This window comes from Labeo rohita, chromosome 15 (genome assembly GCF_022985175.1).
Source record: "Labeo rohita strain BAU-BD-2019 chromosome 15, IGBB_LRoh.1.0, whole genome shotgun sequence".
Taxonomy (NCBI): domain Eukaryota; kingdom Metazoa; phylum Chordata; class Actinopteri; order Cypriniformes; family Cyprinidae; genus Labeo; species Labeo rohita.
The window spans coordinates 29,698,089-29,721,169 of NC_066883.1; the positions used below are offsets into that span (position 1 = coordinate 29,698,089).

The 23,081-nt window shown below is 35.2% G+C and overlaps 1 protein-coding gene across 1 annotated transcript in view; it reads right to left on the reverse strand.

Moving 5' to 3' along the window:
• Nucleotides 1-6,398: 6,398 nt before the first annotated feature.
• The window catches only part of agmo (alkylglycerol monooxygenase), a 42,645-nt gene continuing 25,962 nt past the window's right edge, over nt 6,399-23,081 (reverse strand). Inside the window, exons 9-13 of the mRNA XM_051129606.1 lie at nt 22,192-22,326; nt 17,726-17,842; nt 16,086-16,168; nt 14,622-14,727; nt 6,399-7,032 (exon numbers count right to left, since the gene is read on the reverse strand). Of these exons, the coding sequence (XP_050985563.1) occupies nt 6,952-7,032; nt 14,622-14,727; nt 16,086-16,168; nt 17,726-17,842; nt 22,192-22,326 (522 nt within the window). The 3' untranslated portion in view covers nt 6,399-6,951. The remainder of the gene's footprint in view (nt 7,033-14,621; nt 14,728-16,085; nt 16,169-17,725; nt 17,843-22,191; nt 22,327-23,081) is intronic.

Genomic DNA, 23,081 nt, shown 5'->3' on the forward strand with positions numbered 1-23,081 from the left:
TAGAAATATGCAGAATGTTTTTTTAAGATTTGTTAGGGATTATACTTTTTTTTTTTACAAATTATTTTTATGAATATGCAGAACAAATTGTTCATTTTTTAGGGGAAAAAACAAAAAACATTTTTCAAAGATTTTACCTTTAAAAAACTTTAAAACTTTAAAAAATATATATTTTTTTCTTTTTTCTTTTAAATATTTTTCAAAAATTATATTTTGGTAGCTAAGAGATTAGTAGAACAAATTAACCACATTCAGAAATATGCAAAATATTTTTATATTTTCGCTGAATATTTTTAAAGATTTGTTCAGAACAAACAAACATTTTTTATGAATACGCAGAACAAAAGTTTATTTTTTTAGAATAAAAAGTAGATATTTTTTTCAAACACTATACCTTTAAAATAGTAGAACCAAAAAAAGACATATGGAGAATTTTCTTTATATATATATATATATATATATATTTATATTATATTCTTTGGCAGACATGCAGAATATATAATTTTGTTGAAGATTTTTTAAAGATTTGTTTTGGGATAAAAATGTTTAGAACAAATTAACAATTTTTATTAATATGCAGAACAAATTTTTAAGGAAAAAAAAAACCAAAAAATCATATTTTTCAAAGATTATACCATAAAAAAGTAGAACAAATTTACCATGTATAGAATTCTGCAGAATAATTGTAAAATAGTTTTGATTTTAATATGGTGATTTTGTGCTCAAGAAACAATTCTTACTGTTATCAGTTTAAAACATATTTTTGCGGAAACCATGATAAACGTTCTTAACAGCATTTGAAACAGAAAACTTTTCTAATATTATAAATATATTTTCTACCAATTTTGATCAATTTAATGCATCCTTGCTGAATAAAAACATTAATTTCTTAAAAACACCTTACTGGCCTCAGACTTACATTGATTTTTTTATAACTCAGATATTTGTAACTGCACATCTTAAATATAAACTTAGACATTAAAAATCCTCAATGCTATGTGCAAGAACAATTTTAAACAATTTAACTTTTAGGGGTAAAATGCCTCATCATACACTTTGTCCCATGCATTACAACCTCCTGGATGTTATGCATGGGACAGCTGGTTCATTCATTTTGTTTACATCCTTAGAGAATTAAAATTCACAGGCTGTGAAGAGACTGACAGCTTTTCCAATCTTTCTGCGTCCCCTCTATTCACCTGAATAACTCCAGCCACATCTGTCACAAAACTGAAACATAACTACATGTTAAAAGGACAGTTCACCCGCAAAAACGCAAATCCTGTAAAACTGTTCAGACGTTTTTCGAAAATATCTTGTTCCACAGATTTGGAACAACATGAGGGTGAGTAAATGATGACAAAATGTTCATTTTTGTGTGAACTATCCCTTTAATTTAACCAGTACAACATTTCAATGTACTGAGTCACTTTTCAAATCACTTTTCAATAAATAGCTGTTTGGAAGCCATTAGCAATTGCAAATTACTCCCAACTGTAAACATGTCTAGTTGGAAAATACAACCTAAACGCCACATATTTTATAAACAATCTAGTTACAAGGCTAAATGAGGCCACAAATCCCATAATGCTGTATATTTTACCGTGGTCAACATCCCGTGGACGACTTTCATTCCAGGCTAGGAGACATAAAGGATGGGCCCATTTCTTTCTAGTTCTGCCAGTTGGTGCAAGCAGTGTAATGCTATAATCTGAACATGAGTCATTTGGGTCTTTTCTGGCAGCACAACACCACATTTGTGAGGCTAACAGGACCCATCTGCCATTGCGATGAGGACACAGGCCTGTTATTTTCACCACATTATACATTTTACCTAATCAAGCCTCTGAAAATTGTTTCCAGTGAATTGCATTGTGTACTCGTAATGCAGATCTTACAGTCGGCACTTAATAGCGCAACAGGCCGACAAAATATCTGTGCAATAGAGGTTCGGGTCACTGCTAATGTGAGTTATCCTCACATCACTGAGCTTTTAGCTCAAACTCAATGTGCAGGCGTGCAACTAACAGTCGGTCATGTCAGGAAAGAGATTTGTGTCAAACCAAGCTGTCATGTGAATACAGAGCTGTGCTAGTTTATATGAACAATATCGTAACTGACTACATGCACATTATGACTCAAAAGTCTTTGAACACGATTCCATGTAAGGAAAATTTTTAGATAGGAACTAGTACTAGACAGCAACTAAGGAACTAGTCATTTGCAGCTATATAAAAGCTTATATACTATGTAGAAAAAAGGTATTGGGACACATCTCTTAATTCCTGAATTTAGATGTTTCAATCAGACCCATTACCCCACTAGCCATGCAGGTTGCATTTACAACCAAATTGTGGAAAAAATGGGTCGGTCTGAAGAGCTTAGGGAATTCAGCTGTGGTACTGTGATAGGATGTCACCTTTCCAATAGGTCATTTTATGAAATTTCATGCCTGCTAGATATTCTACAGTCAACTGGAAGTGGAATTATTGGAAATTGGAAGTGTTTAGGAACTCAGCCATGAAGCTTAAAGACCACGTCAATTCATAGATCGGGTCACCGAGTGCTGAGGCTGCATAGTGCGTAAAAGTCGCTCTGCTGATTCCATAGCTGAAGAGTTCCAAACTTCCACTGGCATTAATATTAACACAAAAGCTGTGCAGTGGGAGCTTTATGGAATGAGTTTCCATGTCCAAGCAGCTGCATGCAAGCCTTATGGTGTGTCCCATACTACATACAAAATCAGTGCAAAGAAGCGGACGCGATTTCACACTTGGCAACGCGAATGGCGGAAATTGGGTATGGAAGGCCAAATGGTTCAAAAACACTGTAATTCTAACACGTCAACAACTTAAAAATATATGCACATAAAATATGCATATTATATTCGGATATTCAGACATTAAATGTGTTGTTTGCCCATATTTAATGTGCAGGTTTTTCACGCATAATCAACACAAATTTAACACGTGAAGTACGCATATTTTACATGTTGTTGATGTGTTAAAATTCATGTGTTTTTGAACCATTTGGCCTTCCATAACTGGGCAACGTGATTGCTGTGAACCTGTGACCATGCAAGTTGAAAATGTTCAGCTCAACCAGGAAATTTGAGTAATGCATTGTCATGCTGTGGTACAAGGCAATTATCGAAGAGCTTATTGACATGTCCAGTTGTATCAGAAAATGGATTATTGTAGCCGTCTGTGGGCACCCCGAAATGTATGACACAACTTATTCATTCTAAGACTGGACAAAAAAAGAGGTGTGTCCCAATACTTTTGTCTATATAGTATATTACTTTTGTATATATAGTATACACATGTATTTTAAGTGTTGTTGACGTGTTAAAATTCACGTTTTTGAACCATTTGGCCTTCCATAATTGGGCAACATGATGGCCGTGAACCCATGATATTTACCTCAGTCATGTTTTCCATGCAAGTTGAAAATGTTCAACTCAACCGGGAAATTCGCATGACGTGTTGTCGAGCAAGCCAATTAGTTTTTATTCGCGCGAATGATGTGAAAAACATCCCGCAAGTAATTTTGGGGCGAGTAATGTGATGTGAATATTTGCTTTACTTTTGGTCTGCACACACCATTAGGATGACCATACTTCCTCTTTTTCCTGGACATGTCCAGGCCAAGACTTCTAAATTGCCTAAAAGTGCTTGTCATACACTGATCGTTCTGCACAGTGCTGCTTCATGCTTTAAATGTGTTGTTTGCATGCATTTAACATGCTGATTTTTCATGTATAACCAACACTTATTTAATGCGTATTTTATGTGTTGTGGACCTGTTAAAATTCACATTTTTGAACCATTTGGCCTTCCATAATTGGGCGACGTGATTGCCGTGAACACATGATATTTACCTCAATTGTGTCTTCCAGGCAAGTTGAAAATTTTCAACTCAACCAGGAAATTTACATGCCGTGTTGTTGCACGAGCCAATTAGCAAAGAGCTTATTGACACGTCTGCTTGTATGTTTTTATTCGCGCAGATGACATGAAAAACTGAAAAATCTGGAGCGAGTAATGCGGCGTGAATATTCCTGGACATGTCCTGGCCAAGACTTCTGGAGCGAGTTATTTAATGTAAATATTCGCTTCACTTTAGGGTGACCATACTTACTCTTTTTCCTGGACGTGTCCTGGCCAAGACTTCTAAATTGCCTAAAAGTGCTTGTCATACACTGATCGTTCTGCACAGCGCTAATTTACACGTTAAATGTGTTGTTTGTGCGTATTTAACACGCTGATTTTTAATGCGTAAACAACACTTATTTAACATTTATATTACATGTTGTTGGTGTGTTAAAATTCATGTGTTTTTTAACAATTTGGCCTTCCATAATTGGGTGATGGGACTGGGATTGACGTAAACGCGTGATATTCACCTCAATCGTGTTTTCCGTACAAGTTGAAAATTTTCAACTCAACTGGGAAACTAGCATGAGACGGACAAAAAAGGAGACAGCTTGGAGAAAAGTAAAAAAAAGGAAGCTGGACAACCTGGTAATGAAGTGATGAAAATAATCGTCTGTCTTTATTCGCGCACGTGTTGTGAAAAACATCCTGCGAGTAATCTGGAGTGAGTAGTGCAATGTGAAGATTTGCTTCACTTTTGGTGTGCACACATCATTAGGGTGACCGTACTTGCTCTTTTTCCCAGACATGTCCTGGCTAAGACTTTTAAAATGCCTAAATTGCCTATAAATGCTTGTCATACACTGATTGTTCAGCACAGTGCTGCTTAATGTGTTAAATGTGTTGTGCATATTTAACAAGCTGATTTTTTTTGCGTAAACAATTATTTAATCCATATAACACACATTAAATATGTGCATTTTATGTGTTGTTGACATTTTAAAATTCACGTTTTTGAACCATTTGGCCTTCCATAATTGGACAATGTGATTGCTGTGAACGTATGATATTTATCTCAATCGTGTCTTCTGTGCATGTTGAAAATGTTCGTGAGAACGAAGGTCTCAGGAGTTTGGATTGACATGAGGGTGAGTAATAATGACAGAATTTTCATTTTTGGGTGAACTATCCCTTTAATGCTTAAGCATAACAGAACATTTTGAACAATGTTATGCTTCCAACTCTGTCAGAACAGTTTGGGTAAGGCCCTTTTCTATTCCAGCATGACCGTGCCCCAGTGCACAAAGCAAGGTCTGTAAAAACATAGCTGGATAAGTTTGGTGTGAACAAAGTGACTGGCCTACACAGAGCCCTGAACTCAACCTCATCAAACACCTCTGGGATGAACAGAAGAGGATATTGCGAGTCAAGCTTTCTCGTCCAACATCAATGAATGAGCAAAAATTCCCACAGAAACACTCCAAAATCTTTTAGAAATCCATCCCAGAAATGTGGTAGCTGTTATAGCTGCAAAGGGGGGACAAACGCCATATCAATGTCCATGTATTTATAATGCCATGTCATTGAAGTCCCTGTTGCTGTAAGTGTACTGTACCAATACTTTTGCCAGTACAATGTATATTAGATGCAAACTGTTTATATTGCATTTAGACTGTAATATAGTAATATATTACATTAGAAGCAAACATGTCTTATATAATCCATCTTAATTAAATGAATCATGTTTTGGAAGGTTTCACCATGGAAAAAAAAGTAAATGTGTTATTAATGTGCTAATATTCTGCAGATTCTGCTAACAACCTTCACTTAAGCTGTCACTGCTTCTGTTTTTAATGAGCAGTAACATTTAAGTAACATATTAAATTCAGGCGCACCTCCAGGGATCTGTTAGCAAGACATCTAACAAATTTGTCATTAATTATTTACACCACTTAAGCACGCCACCTCACTTTATTCCAGGTGTGAAATCCAGATGTTATGAAACTGGAAACTGAAATAGTGACAAACAAGCCGTATCATGTTAGAAAGCTTTGACAAAGGACATAAAATCATGTATAGTTCTATTCTCTTATAAACATTTACTAAAAGTAATATTTTTCTTTTTGTTGCATTATTTGTCTCGCTGACTGACTGTACTCTGTGAAAATTTATACAGTATATATTATATATATAATTTATTATACCCAATTATACACAAATTGTGGTTTAGTTTTTAAAAATACACCAGGCATTCTCATTTATAAATATTATTAATGTTCTTATTAACTTAATTTACAATAATAATTATATATATATAACAAAAGCTTTCTTTGAACTAATCGTAACATCTTGTCATATGACAGAGGTAGTGTAATTGCTTTTCACTGAAACTCACCCTGTTAAAGAGCAATGAAATGATCAATAAACACATGTAGGCTATTGAATGAAATGGGGACACGATTGTAGGGGTTCTGCTAGTACCACCTGGTGGTAACTTGTACAATTACATGAAATCACACCAGCCAGTCTTTACTGGTTTATTCAGACCGAGTTGTTCAAAAGAATTGTCCTAAAATACAACATATATAGCTTATAGAATATTATATGTTAAAATTATATCTGAAAGCATGTTGGTCCATCATGTTGTCAGTAAGAGGTCAGGTATTGTCTGTCCAGTATGACAAACGTAAAATTTTACACAATTCTTAAAAATACACTAGTTGTTGTATCTGCATTATTTGACACATTTCAAATAATAGTATGCATGCATATAAAGCTACATTTAATACATACCTTTTGTATTTATGCATGTTTTAAGCTGGTTAGTACCATTTTAAGAGCTACGTCTCACTATCATCTTTACAATATCTTAATTCATGCTATTTTTATAGCATCTCTTTCAATGCCAAACCAAAATCAGTGTGAAGACTTTGCCTTAGCAGCGGTTTTTTGAAAAAATTAAAAGTACAAATCTCACAGTTAAATGCATGGAAGATGTCACTGATGCAGGACATTGAATTGTAAACAGCTTGTGTGTAATGCATCAGTATGAGGTTGTTTGCTGTTGATGTCTTATCTAGTTTTGTTTCTTCATCCTGTTGGTTCGCTGATTCACACACTGGAGACTCCAGTAGACTGCAGAGATTAATAGAAAGACCTGCGGAAAACAAGATATTTATATTTAAACACCAAATAGGTTAATATTACAAGGCTGATTATAGGTTACAAATCATCCATTGCAACATTCATTACATTTCATTACAAAATGTCTTAATTTTCTTAATTATGTACCTCTAGTAACGCACATTTAAGTTTTCAAGTCTAATTTTTTTTGTGCTTTTCATATTTACATGTTAAATCAGAAAAGTTTCTAAAATATTTATTTGTGTAAAAAATGTAAACCCCATATAAGAGGCTGTAACAACAGATATATTCTATGATTTTGTTACAATATCACTGTGCACTAAATTTATTTTTATAAATTCCATAAGTCAAAACAAGTCTTATTTGAAGTGATAAATTGTGAGAGACCTAAATGTCACATACCAGGAGAATATACTACACACATACACACACACACACAAAAGAATTAAAGCCAATAGGTCAAGCATGTGGCCAAAGAATCTCCCATGATGCATTCGGAGTTGGGGTTCACAGAAGCCACTGTGGAAACAGGCCAAAAGTGACATTCTTCCAAAAAGCTGTAACCTTAACTGCCCCTCCTTCCTTGCGTTCTAGACCATAAACTGCATCCGAGCTCTAAACAGAGTCCAAAATCATATTCTATCTATCAGAACTACCTCTCCAATGGGAAATAACCAGTGTTTCCTTAGGAGCAGCACAGCTGTTTCCCTCTGAGAGAAGAGAGACATCGAGAGCACGAGACAAACGAAGGGAAAGGCATGGCCCTGTGCTTCCTGACCTCATGCTACCTGAATCCTCCCATCAAATGTCAATGCAATTTTAAGTCATGTAGTTTACCCTTATTCAAAATATCAGCATTTCAGATTTTCTTGTAACCTCTCAAATCTCAAGGGCTTGTGGAAAAAATACCACGAAAATGTACAAAAATGTCCAAGACATTCAAGACAAAGGGGCAAAAAATACCCATGCACTATTAAACAATGTGTTATGGCTGTTGCGATTAAAATGAAATGTTAAAAAAAATGAATGAAAAGTATCAATTCACGCAATTAAAATTAGATTTGCTCACACTACATCAGATTGCTTTTAAGTGCTGTTTTCTGCAGCATTGAGCTTTATAACCAATCAAACACGTTGAACATAAGGAATGCATTGGCCAATCAGAGCTGCTTTACTCAGTGCAGAAAATGCACCAATTAGAGGCACTTAGATTAGTCAGTGCAGAAAACGTGCAGCTCAGAAAATGCACCAATCAGATTGGTCAGCACAGAAAACGCGCCAATCAGAGGCACTTAGATTAGTCGGTGCAAACACAAGCCAATCAGAGACACTTAGATTAATCGACGCAGAAAATGTGGCAATCAGAGGCGCTTAGATTAGTCGATGCAGAAAACGAGCCAATCAGAGGTGCTTAGATTAGTTGGCGCAGAAAACGCGCCAATCAGAGGCGCTTAGATTAGTCGGCGAAGAAAACGAGCCAATCAGAGGCGCTTAGATTAGTCGGTGCAGGAAACGAGCCAATCAGAGACACTCAGATTAGTCAGCGCAGAAAATGCGCCAATCAGAGACACATTTAGATTAGTCAGTGCAGAAAACGCACCAATCAGAGGCGCTTAGATTTTAGATTGGTCGGTGCAGAAAACAAGCCAATCAGAGACACTTAGATTAGTCGGTGCAAAAAAACTAGCCAATCAGAGACACTTAGATTGGTCGGTGCACAAAACGAGCCAATCAGAGACACTTAGATTCGTCGGTGCAAAAAACTAGCCAATCAGAGAAACTTAGATTAATCAACGCAGAGAACGAGCCAATCAGAGGCGCTTAGATTAGTCAGTGAAGAAAACGAGCCAATCAGAGACACTCAGATTAGTCGGCGCAGAAAACGAGCCAATCAGAGGCGCTTAAATTAGTCAATGAAGAAAACGCACCAATCAAAGGCGCTTAGATTAGTTGGTGCAGAAAACGAGCCAATCAGAGACACTCAGATTAGTCAGCGCTGAAAACAAGCCAATCAGAGGCGCTTAGATTAGTCGGTGCAGAAAACAAGCCAATCAGAGACACTCAGATTAGTCGGCGCAGAAAACGAGCCAATCAGAGACACTTAGATTAGTCAGCGCAGAAAACAAGCCAATCAGAGACACATTTAGATTAGTCAGTGCAGAAAACGCACCAATCAGAGGCGCTTAGATTTTAGATTGGTCGGTGCAGAAAACAAGCCAATCAGAGACACTTAGATTAGTCGGTGCAAAAAAACTAGCCAATCAGAGACACTTAGATTGGTCGGTGCACAAAACGAGCCAATCAGAGACACTTAGATTCGTCGGTGCAAAAAACTAGCCAATCAGAGAAACTTAGATTAATCAACGCAGAGAACGAGCCAATCAGAGGCGCTTAGATTAGTCAGTGAAGAAAACGAGCCAATCAGAGACACTCAGATTAGTCGGCGCAGAAAACGAGCCAATCAGAGGCGCTTAAATTAGTCAATGAAGAAAACGCACCAATCAGAGGCGCTTACATTAGTTGGTGCAGAAAACAAGCCAATCAGAGACACTCAGATTAGTCAGCGCAGAAAACAAGCCAATCAGAGGCGCTTAAATTAGTCAGCGAAGAAAACGAGCCAATCAGAGGCGCTTAGATTATTCGGCACAGAAAACGTGCCAATCAGAGACACTTAGATTATTCGGCGCAGAAAACGAGCCAATCAGAGGTGCTTAAATTAGTCAATGAAGAAACCGCACCAATCAAAGGCGCTTAGATTAGTTGGTGCAGAAAACGAGCCAATCAGAGACACTCAGATTAGTCAGCGCTGAAAACAAGCCAATCAGAGGCGCTTAGATTAGTCGGTGCAGAAAACAAGCCAATCAGAGACACTCAGATTAGTCGGCGCAGAAAACGAACCAATCAAAGACACTTAGATTAGTCAGTGCAGAAAACGAGCCAATCAGAGGCGCTTAAATTAGTCAATGGAGAAAATGCGCCAATCAGAGGCGCTTAGATTAGTCAGTGCAGAAAACGAGCCAATCAGAGGCGCTTAGATTTTAGATTGGTCGGTGCAGAAAACAAGCCAATTAGAGACGCTTAGATTAGTTGGCGCTAGAAACGTGCCAATCAGAGACACTTAGATTAGTCAGCGCAGAAAACGAGCCAATCAGAGGCGCTTAAATTAGTCAATGGAGAAAATGCGCCAATCAGAGGCGCTTAGATTAGTCGGTGCAGAAAACGAGCCAATCAGAGGCGCTTAGATTTTAGATTGGTCGGTGCAGAAAACAAGCCAATTAGAGACGCTTAGATTAGTTGGCGCTAGAAACGTGCCAATCAGAGGCGCTTAGATTAGCCGGCACTAATCTAACAATATTAGAGACAGCAAAAATGCTTTTGAGACACTACCTCATTCTATACATTCAGTCAGAGCTGTACTGCCACCTGAGTCTATTTAGTTTTGCAGAGAAATTGTCTTAAGAGCTTTAGGAAACCTCACAAATCCCAGAATGCAATGTTAAATGACAAACTGGCAGATATTTCAATCAATTTGAGAGGCTTTTTCCTCTCAGAGTTTCCTCTGTGGGCGTATTTTAAGTGAAAAAACACATGAGATGTGTACATTTTGATGTAGAATTTTTCCCTTCTTTTTATGGCTCTTGCTGTCTCAGATGACCCGTTGTGTCTCTCTTTCTGTCTCCCTCAGTTTTTTCTCTCTTTCACACATAAAAGCAATAGAAATAAACATAAAGATACATGCCGAGTTGCTAAAACGAGCAGCACACATTCACACTCGGGTTTAATAAGCAGAGTCGAGTCTCCGGGGCAGCTGCAGTTTTGGGTCAAAAGCAAACAGGACTAAATCTCTGCTGTCACCTCTGTGATGTATGACTAGCAATGGGGCGTTTGCAACCTGTGGACGCCTACATTTTAGTAATGCAATTGTAATATTATTTCACAATATTACTGTTTTTACTGTATTTTTTAATCAAATAAATGCAGCCTTGGTGAGCATATCTTTCAAAAACAAAATTTTTTGCTAATTTTACCATGAAAGCATTGCAAATAAATCTGTTAAATGTAAAAAGGGAGCTAATAAAAGTGGAACACAAAGTTCGGTTCCCAAAATACAACTGGATCACTCACAAAATATCCACCATACCTAAACCACTGTGTAAGAAACATCGGTTTACCACACACACAAAGACAGAAAAAAACCTGTTAAGCAGTTCAAGCACTCGTCCATGATTCTGAGCTGAGGTGGCAGTGGTGACCCATTACTGAAACCCCCTACTGCTTCTGGCAGTCAAACGAGCGCCAATTCTCTGAAATGAAGCTGAGAGACCGTAGCCCGGTTCAGCCCGGCTCTGAGCGCTTTGAAGCCGGGGTGAAGGGCGTCGTGGCAGCCTCGTGTGACTCTCACTGGACTTTCTGTAAATCAGTTCAATGGGATTCCTGAGACAAGGTCCAAGATGGATGGGTCTCCTGGGGCTTGTAATGAACGGTCTGTTCACCATGGCAGCCTGCTTAGCAACCCACTGAAAGCTCCAGAATATATTAGCATTAGGCTTCTTAAATCAAGAGCGGCGATTTTCATATTGTTACTGAGTATGTCAATGTAAATGTCAGTGTTAAGACACCGAACATAATTGGTAATGCATCATATTTCCAGTCTTGGAGAAAGCAATGCATTACAATACTGTGCTACTATCGCAAAATTAACTAATTGCATTACTTACTTACTCTTTTTTAGAAAGTTATGTATTACATTACTATTGTGTTACTTTTTCTCATCTGGGCTGAACTTGCTTGTTTGTTTTTAATATGAACTGTTCTATTTTTGGCAAATTAAAAGACCTTTCATACCAGAAGTAAAATGAATAAGCCTCAGGCTTATTCATGTAAATCTAAATCTAGACTAAATCTAAATTCATGCAAATGTAAATCTAAAGTCATTTATTAGTATGATTGAATTAGGTCAGCAGCAAAAACGTTGTACTTTACTAGTTACTTGAAAAAAAAAAGCAATCGGATTACGTAACTTTCATTACTTGTAATGCTTTATCCAACACTGCATAACACGTCTTTAATCAAAATACAAATTTTATGTTAGAGCAGTGATTAGGTCACATGTTTTAGACATGTTGAGCAAGGAACAATAGAAAGGGATGGACTGGACATTAGTTATTAAAAAATTAAAATGCTGTATATTCACTTGCATTCAAAATGTTGGGGTCAGTAATATTTTTTTTTAATAGAAAGAAAGAAGTGAAAACTTTATTCAGCAATGACATTAACTTGATCAAAAAGTGACCATAATGACATTTATAATGTTATGAAATATTTTTATTTAAAAAAATGCTGTTATTTAAAACATTCTACTTATCAAAGAGTCTTAAAATGTGCATTATAGTTTCCAAATTAAAAACTATGCAGCACAACTGTTTGCAACATTTATAGTAAGAAGAAATGGAATAATGACGCTAAAAATTTAGCTTTGCCATCACTGAAATAAATTACATTTTAAAATATAGTAAAATAGTAAACAATGATTTTAGCTTCTAATAATAATTTACAATGTTACTGTTTTAGCTATATTTTTGACCAAAAAAATGCAGTGACTAATCCCAAACATTTGAATGGCAGTGCTAAATATAAAATAAAATAAAATAAAATAAAATAAAATAAAATAAAATAAAATAAAATTAAATTAAATTAAATTAAATTAAATTAAATTAAAATGTCCAGTACAAATAAATAAATAAATAAAAAATAAATATAATGCACGTGTTTGCCCAAAATGCACTTACTGCAATAATTTATTTTATTTATTTAAAAAATAAATATAATAATAAAATAAAATAATAAATGTCCAGTACAAATGAATGAATGAATGAATGAATGAATGAATAAATAAATAAATAAATAAATAAATAAATACAAATATATAATGCATGTGTTTGCCCAAAATGCACTTACTGCAATAATTTATTTTATTTATTTAAACATAAATAAATTAAAATAAAATAATAAATGTCCAGTACAAATAAATAAATAAATAAATAAAAAATAAATATAATGCACGTTTTGGCCCAAAAGGCACTTACTGCAATAATTTATTTTATTTCTTTAAACATAAATAAAATAAAATAAAATAAAATAATAAATGTCCAGTACAAATAAATAAATAAATAAAAAATAAATATAATGCACGTGTTTGCCCAAAATGCACTTACTGCCATAATTTATTTTATTTATTTAAATAAAATAAAATAAAATAAAATAAAATAAAATAAAATGACCCCAGACTTTTGAATGGTAGTGTTCAATATAAAGTATTCTTTTTCCAAGATACCCAAAAGCCCCAATTCACTAGTGATACTTGAGAACTAACAGTGGAAACAAATGTGCCCAATCACCTGAAACACTTGCTAATACTCTTATCAGTCTAATTCAGGCTCCAAGCTCCAGAGTTTCTCTCCTGTGGTGTGCTGGAGGGTGTCAGGTGCTACGAAAAGATAAGCCGGTGGCGCTGCTGACTGCAGCTTTTGTGTGAAGTTGATCTTGATAATATTATCTTAACCTTTACTTTCAAAAAAAGTGGGGTGGGTCTTTGCAGCGGTACAATTTTTGTTTCGCCCTTGAGAAATGAGGACGACAAATATTAGCTTTGATGGGTGGAAAAACACGAAATGGAAAAAACAAGGTTAGAATATCATCCACTACCTGAAATAAACCAAAGCTAGGATGAGTGTGGAGCTGACAGGGCAATTTTTAGCAAATTGTAATGTTTCTCTAGAGTCATAATGGCTTTGCTGCAAATAGACCAGTGTAAAGGAAAGTTTCAGGCAAAGAGAAACTCTTTCCTTGGTCTTTTACAACAGAAACACATTAAATCAGGTGGAGGCTACGGGTACAGCTCACAAGGGCACAAAAATATGACGCTACTTTGTGTAAAAGTGTTCTGTGGCCGTTTCAGCACCTGAGCTTACAGATGCACGCTCACACAGTAAAACGAGCAATTCAGCTCTTGTGTAAATCTAATCAGTCTTCCACGGCGAGCCGCAGACGTGTTTAATTGATTCCAGAAACACTGCCTTTGCGTAAAGCTGAGATGGTGAGAAGAGGAGAGACGGAGGGAGGGATGGAGGGTCGTGAAGAGAGAGGTGGCGCGCTAATGAAAGGTCAGCTGAGATGCACGGCCCACGCTGCAAGTGCCAGAAACACACACAGCAATTTTATGGTCAATTGGGCCATGCATCTGGAGTCATACATCACTGAGGCGTGCAGAGAGACCCAGTGCCAGATCCAAAACACACACACACACACACACATACATTCGAACACACATGCATTTAACCCATATACACAAGTCTGATCCCTCTAATGAAAATACGTCTATTTCAGCATAAGAATTTGAGTGAAAAGCTTAATTGAAAAATCTGTTTGCAAGTTTGCAAATTTGCAAGTATTTGATTTTTCTCTATTGTGCAGCTTTCGAGCTGCATGAAGTCCACAAGTTTGTGTAAAACCTGATGATCGTGTTCTTCAGCATCTTTTGAGAATGATCCAAAAAGCGTCTTGTGCTTAAGTGAAAGTTGGAAATCTGTAATACAAACTTACTTCAATCGGAAAAGCCAACAGAGGCACCAGAGGCTTAATGTAACCAAACCGCTGAAGAGCCATTATCAAAATACATCTCAGCATCTCCAATTCAGCTGCATTAGCCCTGAAAGAAAGGCACATATTTATTTATGCATTATAAATAAATCATATTTATCATATTTATTTATGTATTATATTATTGTACTATGCTGTTTAGTATATGCTAATATAATATCCATATTTACTTTGTATATACAGTAAATCAATTTTCAAAAGCTGGGTCACTGGGAAAAATTTGAGGTTCACCTCAAGCCCAGTTAATAAATAAAATAAAATAAAATAAAATAAAAAAAATTCATGTGCACACACATTTCAAGTTAAAGGGCTAGCTTGCCCAAAAATGCACTTACTGTTATAATTTATTTTATTTAAAACTAAACTAAACTAAAATAAAATAAATTAAAACCAATTAAATTAAATTAAATTGAATTAAATTACAACCAATTAAATTAAATTAAATTAAATGCCCAGTTCAAATAACTAAAATAAAAAAAATAAAATAAAATACATGTGTACACACATTTTAAGTTAAGCTTTGCAAAAAATGCATTTACTGTCATAATTTATTTTATTAATTTAAAAATAAAATTAAATAAATTAAATAACAATATAAAATTAAATTAAAAATAAATTAGATGCCCAGTTCAAGTAAAATAAAATAAAATATAAAATGCATGTGTATACACATTTCAAGTTAAATTGCTAGCTTTGCAAAAAATGCATTTACTGTCATAATTTATTTTATTAATCTGAAAATAAAATATATAAAATTAAATAAAATTAATTTTAATTAAAATGGAAATAAAAATAAATTACATGCACAGTTCAAATAAAATAAAATCTAAAATGCATGTATACATACATTTTAAGCTAAAGGGCTAAAATAAAATAAAATAAAATAAAATAAAATAAATTTAAAATGCATGTGTACACACATTTCAAGTTAAAGGGCTAGCTTGCCCAAAAATGCACTTACTGTCATAATTTATATTATTTATTTAAAAATACAATAAAAAAAAGAAATCAAATTAAAGTAAAATCAAATTAAAATAAATTCAATGCCTAGTTCAAATAAAATAAAATAAACAATAAAATATATTAAATGTATGTGTACGCAAAATTCAAGTTAAATTGCTAGCTTTGCAAAAATGCATTTACTGTCATAATTTATTTTATTAAATTAAAAATAAAATAAAATATAAAAATCAAAAATTAAATTAAATTAAATTAAATTAAATTAAATTAAATTAAAATAAATTACATGCCCATTTTAAATAAAAAAAAAAAAAAAAAAAAAAAAAAAAATTAAAATGCATGTGTACATACATTTTAAGTTAAAGGGCTAGCTTGCCCAAAATGCACTTACTGTCATAATTTATTACATTTATTTAAAAATAAAATAAAATACAATAAGAGCTGTACCTCTGATCAATCAGGAAGCCCAGAGAGGTTAGAGAAAGTAATACGCAGGCAGTCAAAAGAAGTATAGTCATCTCAGAGAGTATCTGCAGGCGAGAGATACGTAATACAGTGTTAGGTAAGTAATACATTTTTCTCAAAGATCTGAGAAGTACTGGCAAGGTTTGACAGTGAAACATTTTGTCCTGTGAGGGAAACAATTTAGGTCATGATTTCAAAAACTTTCTTTCGTCTTACTCAATAATAATAAGTCTTACTCAAATAATTTTGCAAGCAACACAGCGGAGTAAAATTGACCTAACCAATTTGGGTGTCAGGACAGTTGAGTAATACAATCACAACACTCCAAGAATTCAAGGCCCGGCCATTAGGGAAGTATCATCTATGTCTAAATTGGCACACGTCTATGGATGGATTTACACTGAAATCATAATCTGGTGATAATTTGCTGTTAATACAAGGAACGATGTTAATGAGGTTTTCTTGACCTGGCTAACCCACTGTACTCAGTTGCGGTTAAGTCAGGTGACTGACCTCATAACGTCTTTGATATGACACCAGCAAACAATTACAGACTTTTTCCTGTGCGACACCAGATAAAATCCAGATCCCAGACCTCAGCCCTGAAGCGCTGGCTCATTTTTCAACAATTAACAAAAAGGGGGAAAAAAAATCTGTTTTGATTGGTTAATTTTTAAAGCCTTTCCATATCCAGTTTCAAAAATAACAGAGCAAGAGGGCAGAGGAGGGGAAAAAAGGGGGAAAACATCTTCCGAAATTTGCATTTCAGCAGAGGTCACTGCACAGACCTTCCAAAATGAACAGTTAGTCAAACATCCAGCAGGACTGATACCCCTGTACGGATGATGTAACTGAAAGATGACTGAAAATGAATATTTTCCTTCTTAAGCAGCTCTGTTAACAGCATAACTTGTCAATTGAATTGAATGCAAACGGAAAACGAGGTATAAATACACACTTCTACATTATTTATTGCTAAACCCGAAGGCCTCGGTTTGTTATTTTCCTTGGAAAAGGTGACTGATGCAAAAGCAAGGTTTCCAGAGGCTGGGAAAGTGGTCAGAGCATTTGTATTGGTTGCTGGACCACCAACCGGCTGTTTTATTGGCTGGTGGAGAAAAGGAAAGGGATCCAGGGGACACTTCTCCGAGAGCCACAACTAAGGGAGCACCGCAGAGGTAGGAATCACAGGAAAACAGGCGGTTTCATTTCAGCAGGGAGGCAGGGTGGGGCCACGCTTTCTGGCAAACCAAAACTATGCCTGGGGAACGTGGACTTCCAAGGATAACGGACAAGGGCAACTGAACATCTCTATGTTTTTAAAAGGGGGGTTGAAAAATAATAGACAAAGATTACATCAAAGTATTCTGTCTATACTCAGCTAGTAAAATGCCTTATTATTAGAGGAACATTTAGGATAATGAGAGAGAGAGCGAGGCTGATAATAGACCTCGCGAGGTAGCATTAGCCACACAGAAAATTAAAAGCTTTTAAAGATGACAATGAAAGATGGCACACAAATAATAGCTTTGGCATTTCAGTGGAGCACAGTTCTGGGAAAATCTGATGGCGACTTTAACAGTGAACGTTTTAAAAAAAGAAAAAAAGGAAAAGTTACCTACCGTTTGGTTCATTAACAAGTTGTTATATACATCCACTAAAAGCAGGAACTGTACAATCACATACGCTTGCATCGCAGGGGACCATGCTGGATCGTGAGGCTTTTCCTTTCCTGTAATCTGATTGGAGAAAGAACAAAGTAAAAAGTACTAAAAAAATAAAATAAAATAAAATGAGGTTTAGAATCTACAGGCTTAGAATTGTTGTTCCTACCATGCCACAAAAATGTGTAACGGGGGGTAAAATCCATGGAATAAGAGAAAAAACAATTTTTATTTTTATTTTTTATGTCAAAATCAAAATGCAAATAATTTTTATAGAATACTGTAATCAAAGACACCATTTGAAGCTAAATGCATACGTTTAAAGACATACTATGGATGAAAACTGCTATGATTACTGTACTTTTAAAGCATAAATTTGATTTAAACAACAGGTCTACAAAATATATTTACATTAGGGTGACCACTTGGCAACAGATCTGTTGCGGGACATAGATGTGATTTTGCGGGACAATGCGGGACACGTGTGAGATAGATACATTTTCCACTGTCATGCTATGTGAATACTGATTACATCCATTGTCATACGCGCTGATTTATGTTTCTGAGCATGCACATGTAAGCAAAAGAAAGTGCGTCTTTTTTTTTTGTTTAGTGCAATTAAGAGAATCCACCTGTGAGAGATTTGTGCTTGCGCATCATTAAAAGAACGCCATAGAAACCGCATCAAATGAGCTATTAAAATAAGAAGAAAGTCGCGTCTGAAGGCTGCCTCGATTTTTTTTTAATTGGTTAAAATGCATGGAGAATATCAAGTTTTTTTCGTGTGCGCTCAACCATTTCCTGTCGGTGGTTCTAGATCACTTGATGAGGTCGGCAAATCCTTTGCGCGGAAATTAAGCCGCAAAAAGAATAAATAAAAAGCTTTCTTAAAAAGCCAAAAGAACGCATGGACGTTTTCTTAATATGATCATTAAAAACCAACAGACTGATGAAAATCCGGGACATTTTCTCAATACGTGATGTGCGGGACAAGGGGGGACAGGTGGTCACCCTAATTCACATATGCTGTTCATAGGGGACGTATTGTATTAGCCCTACAGTTAAAGCATGAAATACTATTTAAACCTATTACTACTAACATTTTTACATAACATTTATTTATTTTATTTCACAATTCTGACTTCTCTTTAGACTTCGGACTTTACAACTCAATTCTGAGGGGAAAAAATGCCAGAAGTGTGGGATATAAACTCCTATTCTGAGCTGAGAGGAAATCTCGGAATTGCAAGAATAAAGTCAATCAAATTTATCTTTTTTAAAATTATTTTATTCCATGGTTCCATGCCACTTAAAAATTGTCATTTTCTGCCACCCACAGAAACGCCATCCCTGTTTCGAATCTGTAAGACTATCCCACTATCTATAGATAAAGTAAATCGATGCATTTTTGTAAGAAAAATATCTCTGTTTAAACTGTAATCTATAGCTTACGTTAACTGTCGTAGGCATAGGGTGAGCTCTGGTGAAAATATGCTAGTCTCACTACAACAAAGTTTTGTTCGCGGCAAAGGAAAACCAGTCTCCTCTTGGCTTATATCGAAATCCTCCGACATTTTTCTTTACAAATCCTCGTTTTGTACTTCTAATTCGTGACCGGTGTGCTTCCACGTTCATCATCTGCTGGAATGTCACTTTCTCATCAACGTGCATATTACAGTTAACGGAAGTTAGAGATTACAGTTTAAATCAGAAGGCCTTTATTAACCTCCCAGAGCCGCGTGGAGCACATTTTATGATGGAGGAATGCACTTTAATGGACTTCAAAATCTCAACACCCATTCACTGCCATTATAAAGCTTGGAAGAGCCAGGACATTTTTTAATATAACTTTGATTGTACTCATCTGAAAGAAGAAAGTCATATGCACCTATGAAGGCTTGAGGGTGAGTAAATCATGGGGTAATTTTAATTTTTGGGTGAACTATCCCTTTAAGCAGGAGAACACGTATATATCAGAGAGATTCTTTTCAGACATTACATGGTTTCTAGCTGTTGCAATGTGATTAATTAGAGCCATTAGTTAATCAAAGGCTGGTAGGCTCAAACTCAACTTGGGTAGAGGTTAGAAGACAACACTGAATCAGCAACAAACCAGCTACCGTGTTCAAAAACAACCTGACCACCTTAAGTGGTAGAATAAACTGTTTTTTTCCAACAGGAAGTGGTCAAACCTAACTCTTCTATGAAACATTTTAGGACTCACTATTTGGGTGATCCATTGCTTCCACATTAAATTACAGTACATAAGAAAATTGCATCACCGTTTGGATCCCGACCTAAAATAACTCTGCTTCATACATCAGTGTTTTCGGACATGAATCATCGAGAACTTGATCACTGTTGATTTCTTAAGAATTCCTGAGGCCGTCTCAGCTGCAGACACGTGTGGGTTTTCCTCACACCAGAGCCCTGGTGGCTGCACCGCCGCGGTGTTCTGCTTTCCCTCAGAAATCAACACATCCGAGCCGGCCTCCCTCGCTCCTTCTCTCCTCTGCTCCACAGGAGAAACAACAGGCACACCCCGGTCTGCATCACCGAGGCCCTTTCAAGATATTTCTGTCAAATTCCTGCTCTCTCCACATGTTTAGGATCACCAGGGCCCACTTTGAGGTGGCTTTAATTGTAACATGGTGAGAGCGACAGAAAAAGAGGGAGAGACAGGGTTTTCTGAGTGTGAAACTGCATCTGTTAGTATGTGGCACAGTCAGACGTGTTTCAAAGCAAACCGCCGCTCTCCTGATGAGAAGACTTCAAAACCTTGTCGCAGGCCTGCTGTTTGATCGGGCCCAAAAAAGCTCGCTTTTTAAAGACGGGTGAAAATGAGCCTATTGTGCTTCGGCCCACAAAGGCGGTTAAGATTCATTTGGCAATGGCGCACACTTGTAAAGCCTGTCTGAAACGTGAGTCTGTTTTTATGTGAGAACTGAGGGAGTCGTTTGAGAGACCTTTTTTCCTGTTACAGAAACAGCAGGTAGTAAACGACAAGTAAGGTGAAGAACAAAAGAGTTTCTAATTTAAAGGTGAATTGGAAAATTTCTGCAATACTACAGCAATACTACAACTGCTAAAATAAGTTCCAACCATTTCTCTTAAATACTAACACCATTTTTAAACAGGTAGTCCTGCCTCTGAAACTTACTGTTGGTTGCGTACTTTATATTGTTTGGGTGCATTTTGAAGAAAATTGTCTTTCCACCATGATTCATAAACTGAAAGTGCTTTTATTAAAAATAATATAATATAGTATACCACTGTTTAAAAGTTTTTAGGGTTTTTGAAAAAACCCTCGTGCTCACCAGTAATGCATTTATTTGATCAAAAATACAGTAAAACAATAATATTATAAAACATTAACACATTCAATATTACAATTCAAAACAATTGTTTTCTACTTTAATATTTCAATATATAATTTATTAGAATTTTCAGAATCATTATTTCAGTGGTCACATGATCCTTCAGAAATCATTCTAATATGCTGATTTAGCGCACAAGAAATATTTCTTATGACTATCAATGTTGAAAACAATTGCTTTCAACTTTTGAATGGTAGTATATGAATGAAATACAAATTTCTAATACATCATCTAATGTTTCCGTATTCCTAAAAAACTATTTTAATTCTATATTTTGATTCCATTTTAATTCTGTATTCTAGAAATTTAGCAATTTAAAATCGCTGAATAGAAGTATTAAAAAATGTTTAAAAAACATTTGAATGGTAGCATATGAATGAAATGCAAATAATACATCATCTAATGTTTCTGTATTCTAAAGAACTATTTTAATTCTATATTTTCATTACATTTTAATTCTATATTCTAGAAATTTAGGAATTTAATAAGAATTTTAAACACATTCTCAATTCATTTCTGTATGGCGTGCAACCTGCTGTCTAATGTTTTGTCAGAATAGCAAACATCTTGATCTTTAATGCATACTTCCTGAATAGAAATATTAAAAAAAAAAAAAAAAAAAAAAAAAAAAAAAAAAAAAAACAACAACAACTTTTGAATGGTAGTATATGAATAAAATACAAATTTCTAATACATCATCTAATGTTTCTGAGTTCTTAAACTATTTTAATTCTATAATTTATTTTTATTTTAATTCTATATTCTACAAATTCAGCAATTTAAAATTGCTAAATAGAATTTAATTGAATGGTAGTAAATGAATGAAATGCAAAACTCTAATACACCATTTAATGTTTTTGTATTCTTTAAAATATATTAAATTTTACATTTCAATTCCATTTTAATTTGACATTCTAGAAATTTAGAAATGTAATACGAATTTTAAATACATTCTCAATTCATTTCTGTATGGTGTGCAACCTACTGTTTTATCAGAATAAGATGCATCTTGATATAGTGGAGTTTAAAAAAAAACAAAAATCCCACCTGGGGTATATCAGCGATGTCTCCTAGTCTTGGTTTTCCTGGAGTCCAGCCTGGCCCTTTTAAAATGACGGACAGCTTATTTGAAATTCCTTCAGCTTCCCAGAACCTCTGCCATAGGTACGGGTAATAAGAGAACTTTAGAGAGGAAAGAAAAGAGGAATGAGGGTAGAAACCATACATGGCACATGCAGCCCTAATACCAAGCAACCACTTTAATGCTGCATTACCTAAAACCTTTTTCACTCAACTATGATGAAGCACTACCCTTTTGATTTGTATTTTATTCATTTTTCAGACTTTTCATCTCCCTGATTTTTTTTTTTAATCACAGTTTGTATTTCACCGTAAGACAAACATTATTCTTATTCATTTTATTCATCATCATCTAGTCCTCGTGTCTAAATGCTTTTTGTCACACACATCAGATTGCTCTTACTCCGGCCCGCCACGGGAGAGCACCGAAAAAATAATCAAACACAACCTCCATTTGGTTTTGCAGGACTCTTTCACCTCTCCAGAGCCGTATGTTTAAAGTGGAGTAATAATGTTATGGTTACAGCATGGCTTTTCCACTAGCACGGTAATGTGAGGAGAAGCCCGGCTCCCATTGACTCAGCTCAGATATTTACATCTCTAAAATTAGGCCGGTCTGATACACTAGAGCCCATTATGTGAAACCCAATTCATCTCCAGTGTTGATATTTTCACTAGTCAAAGGTCCAGATAGAATGTGGGGGCAAATTAATCTAAACATTTTGTTTATGAATGATGTAAACTTTGCTTACATACTGTAATCCCTGAGCCCATGTATGTTACAATAATACTAAAAAAAACTAACCCTAGAACAGTCATTAAGCAAAGATTAACTCGAAAACAAGAAAAAGTATTTT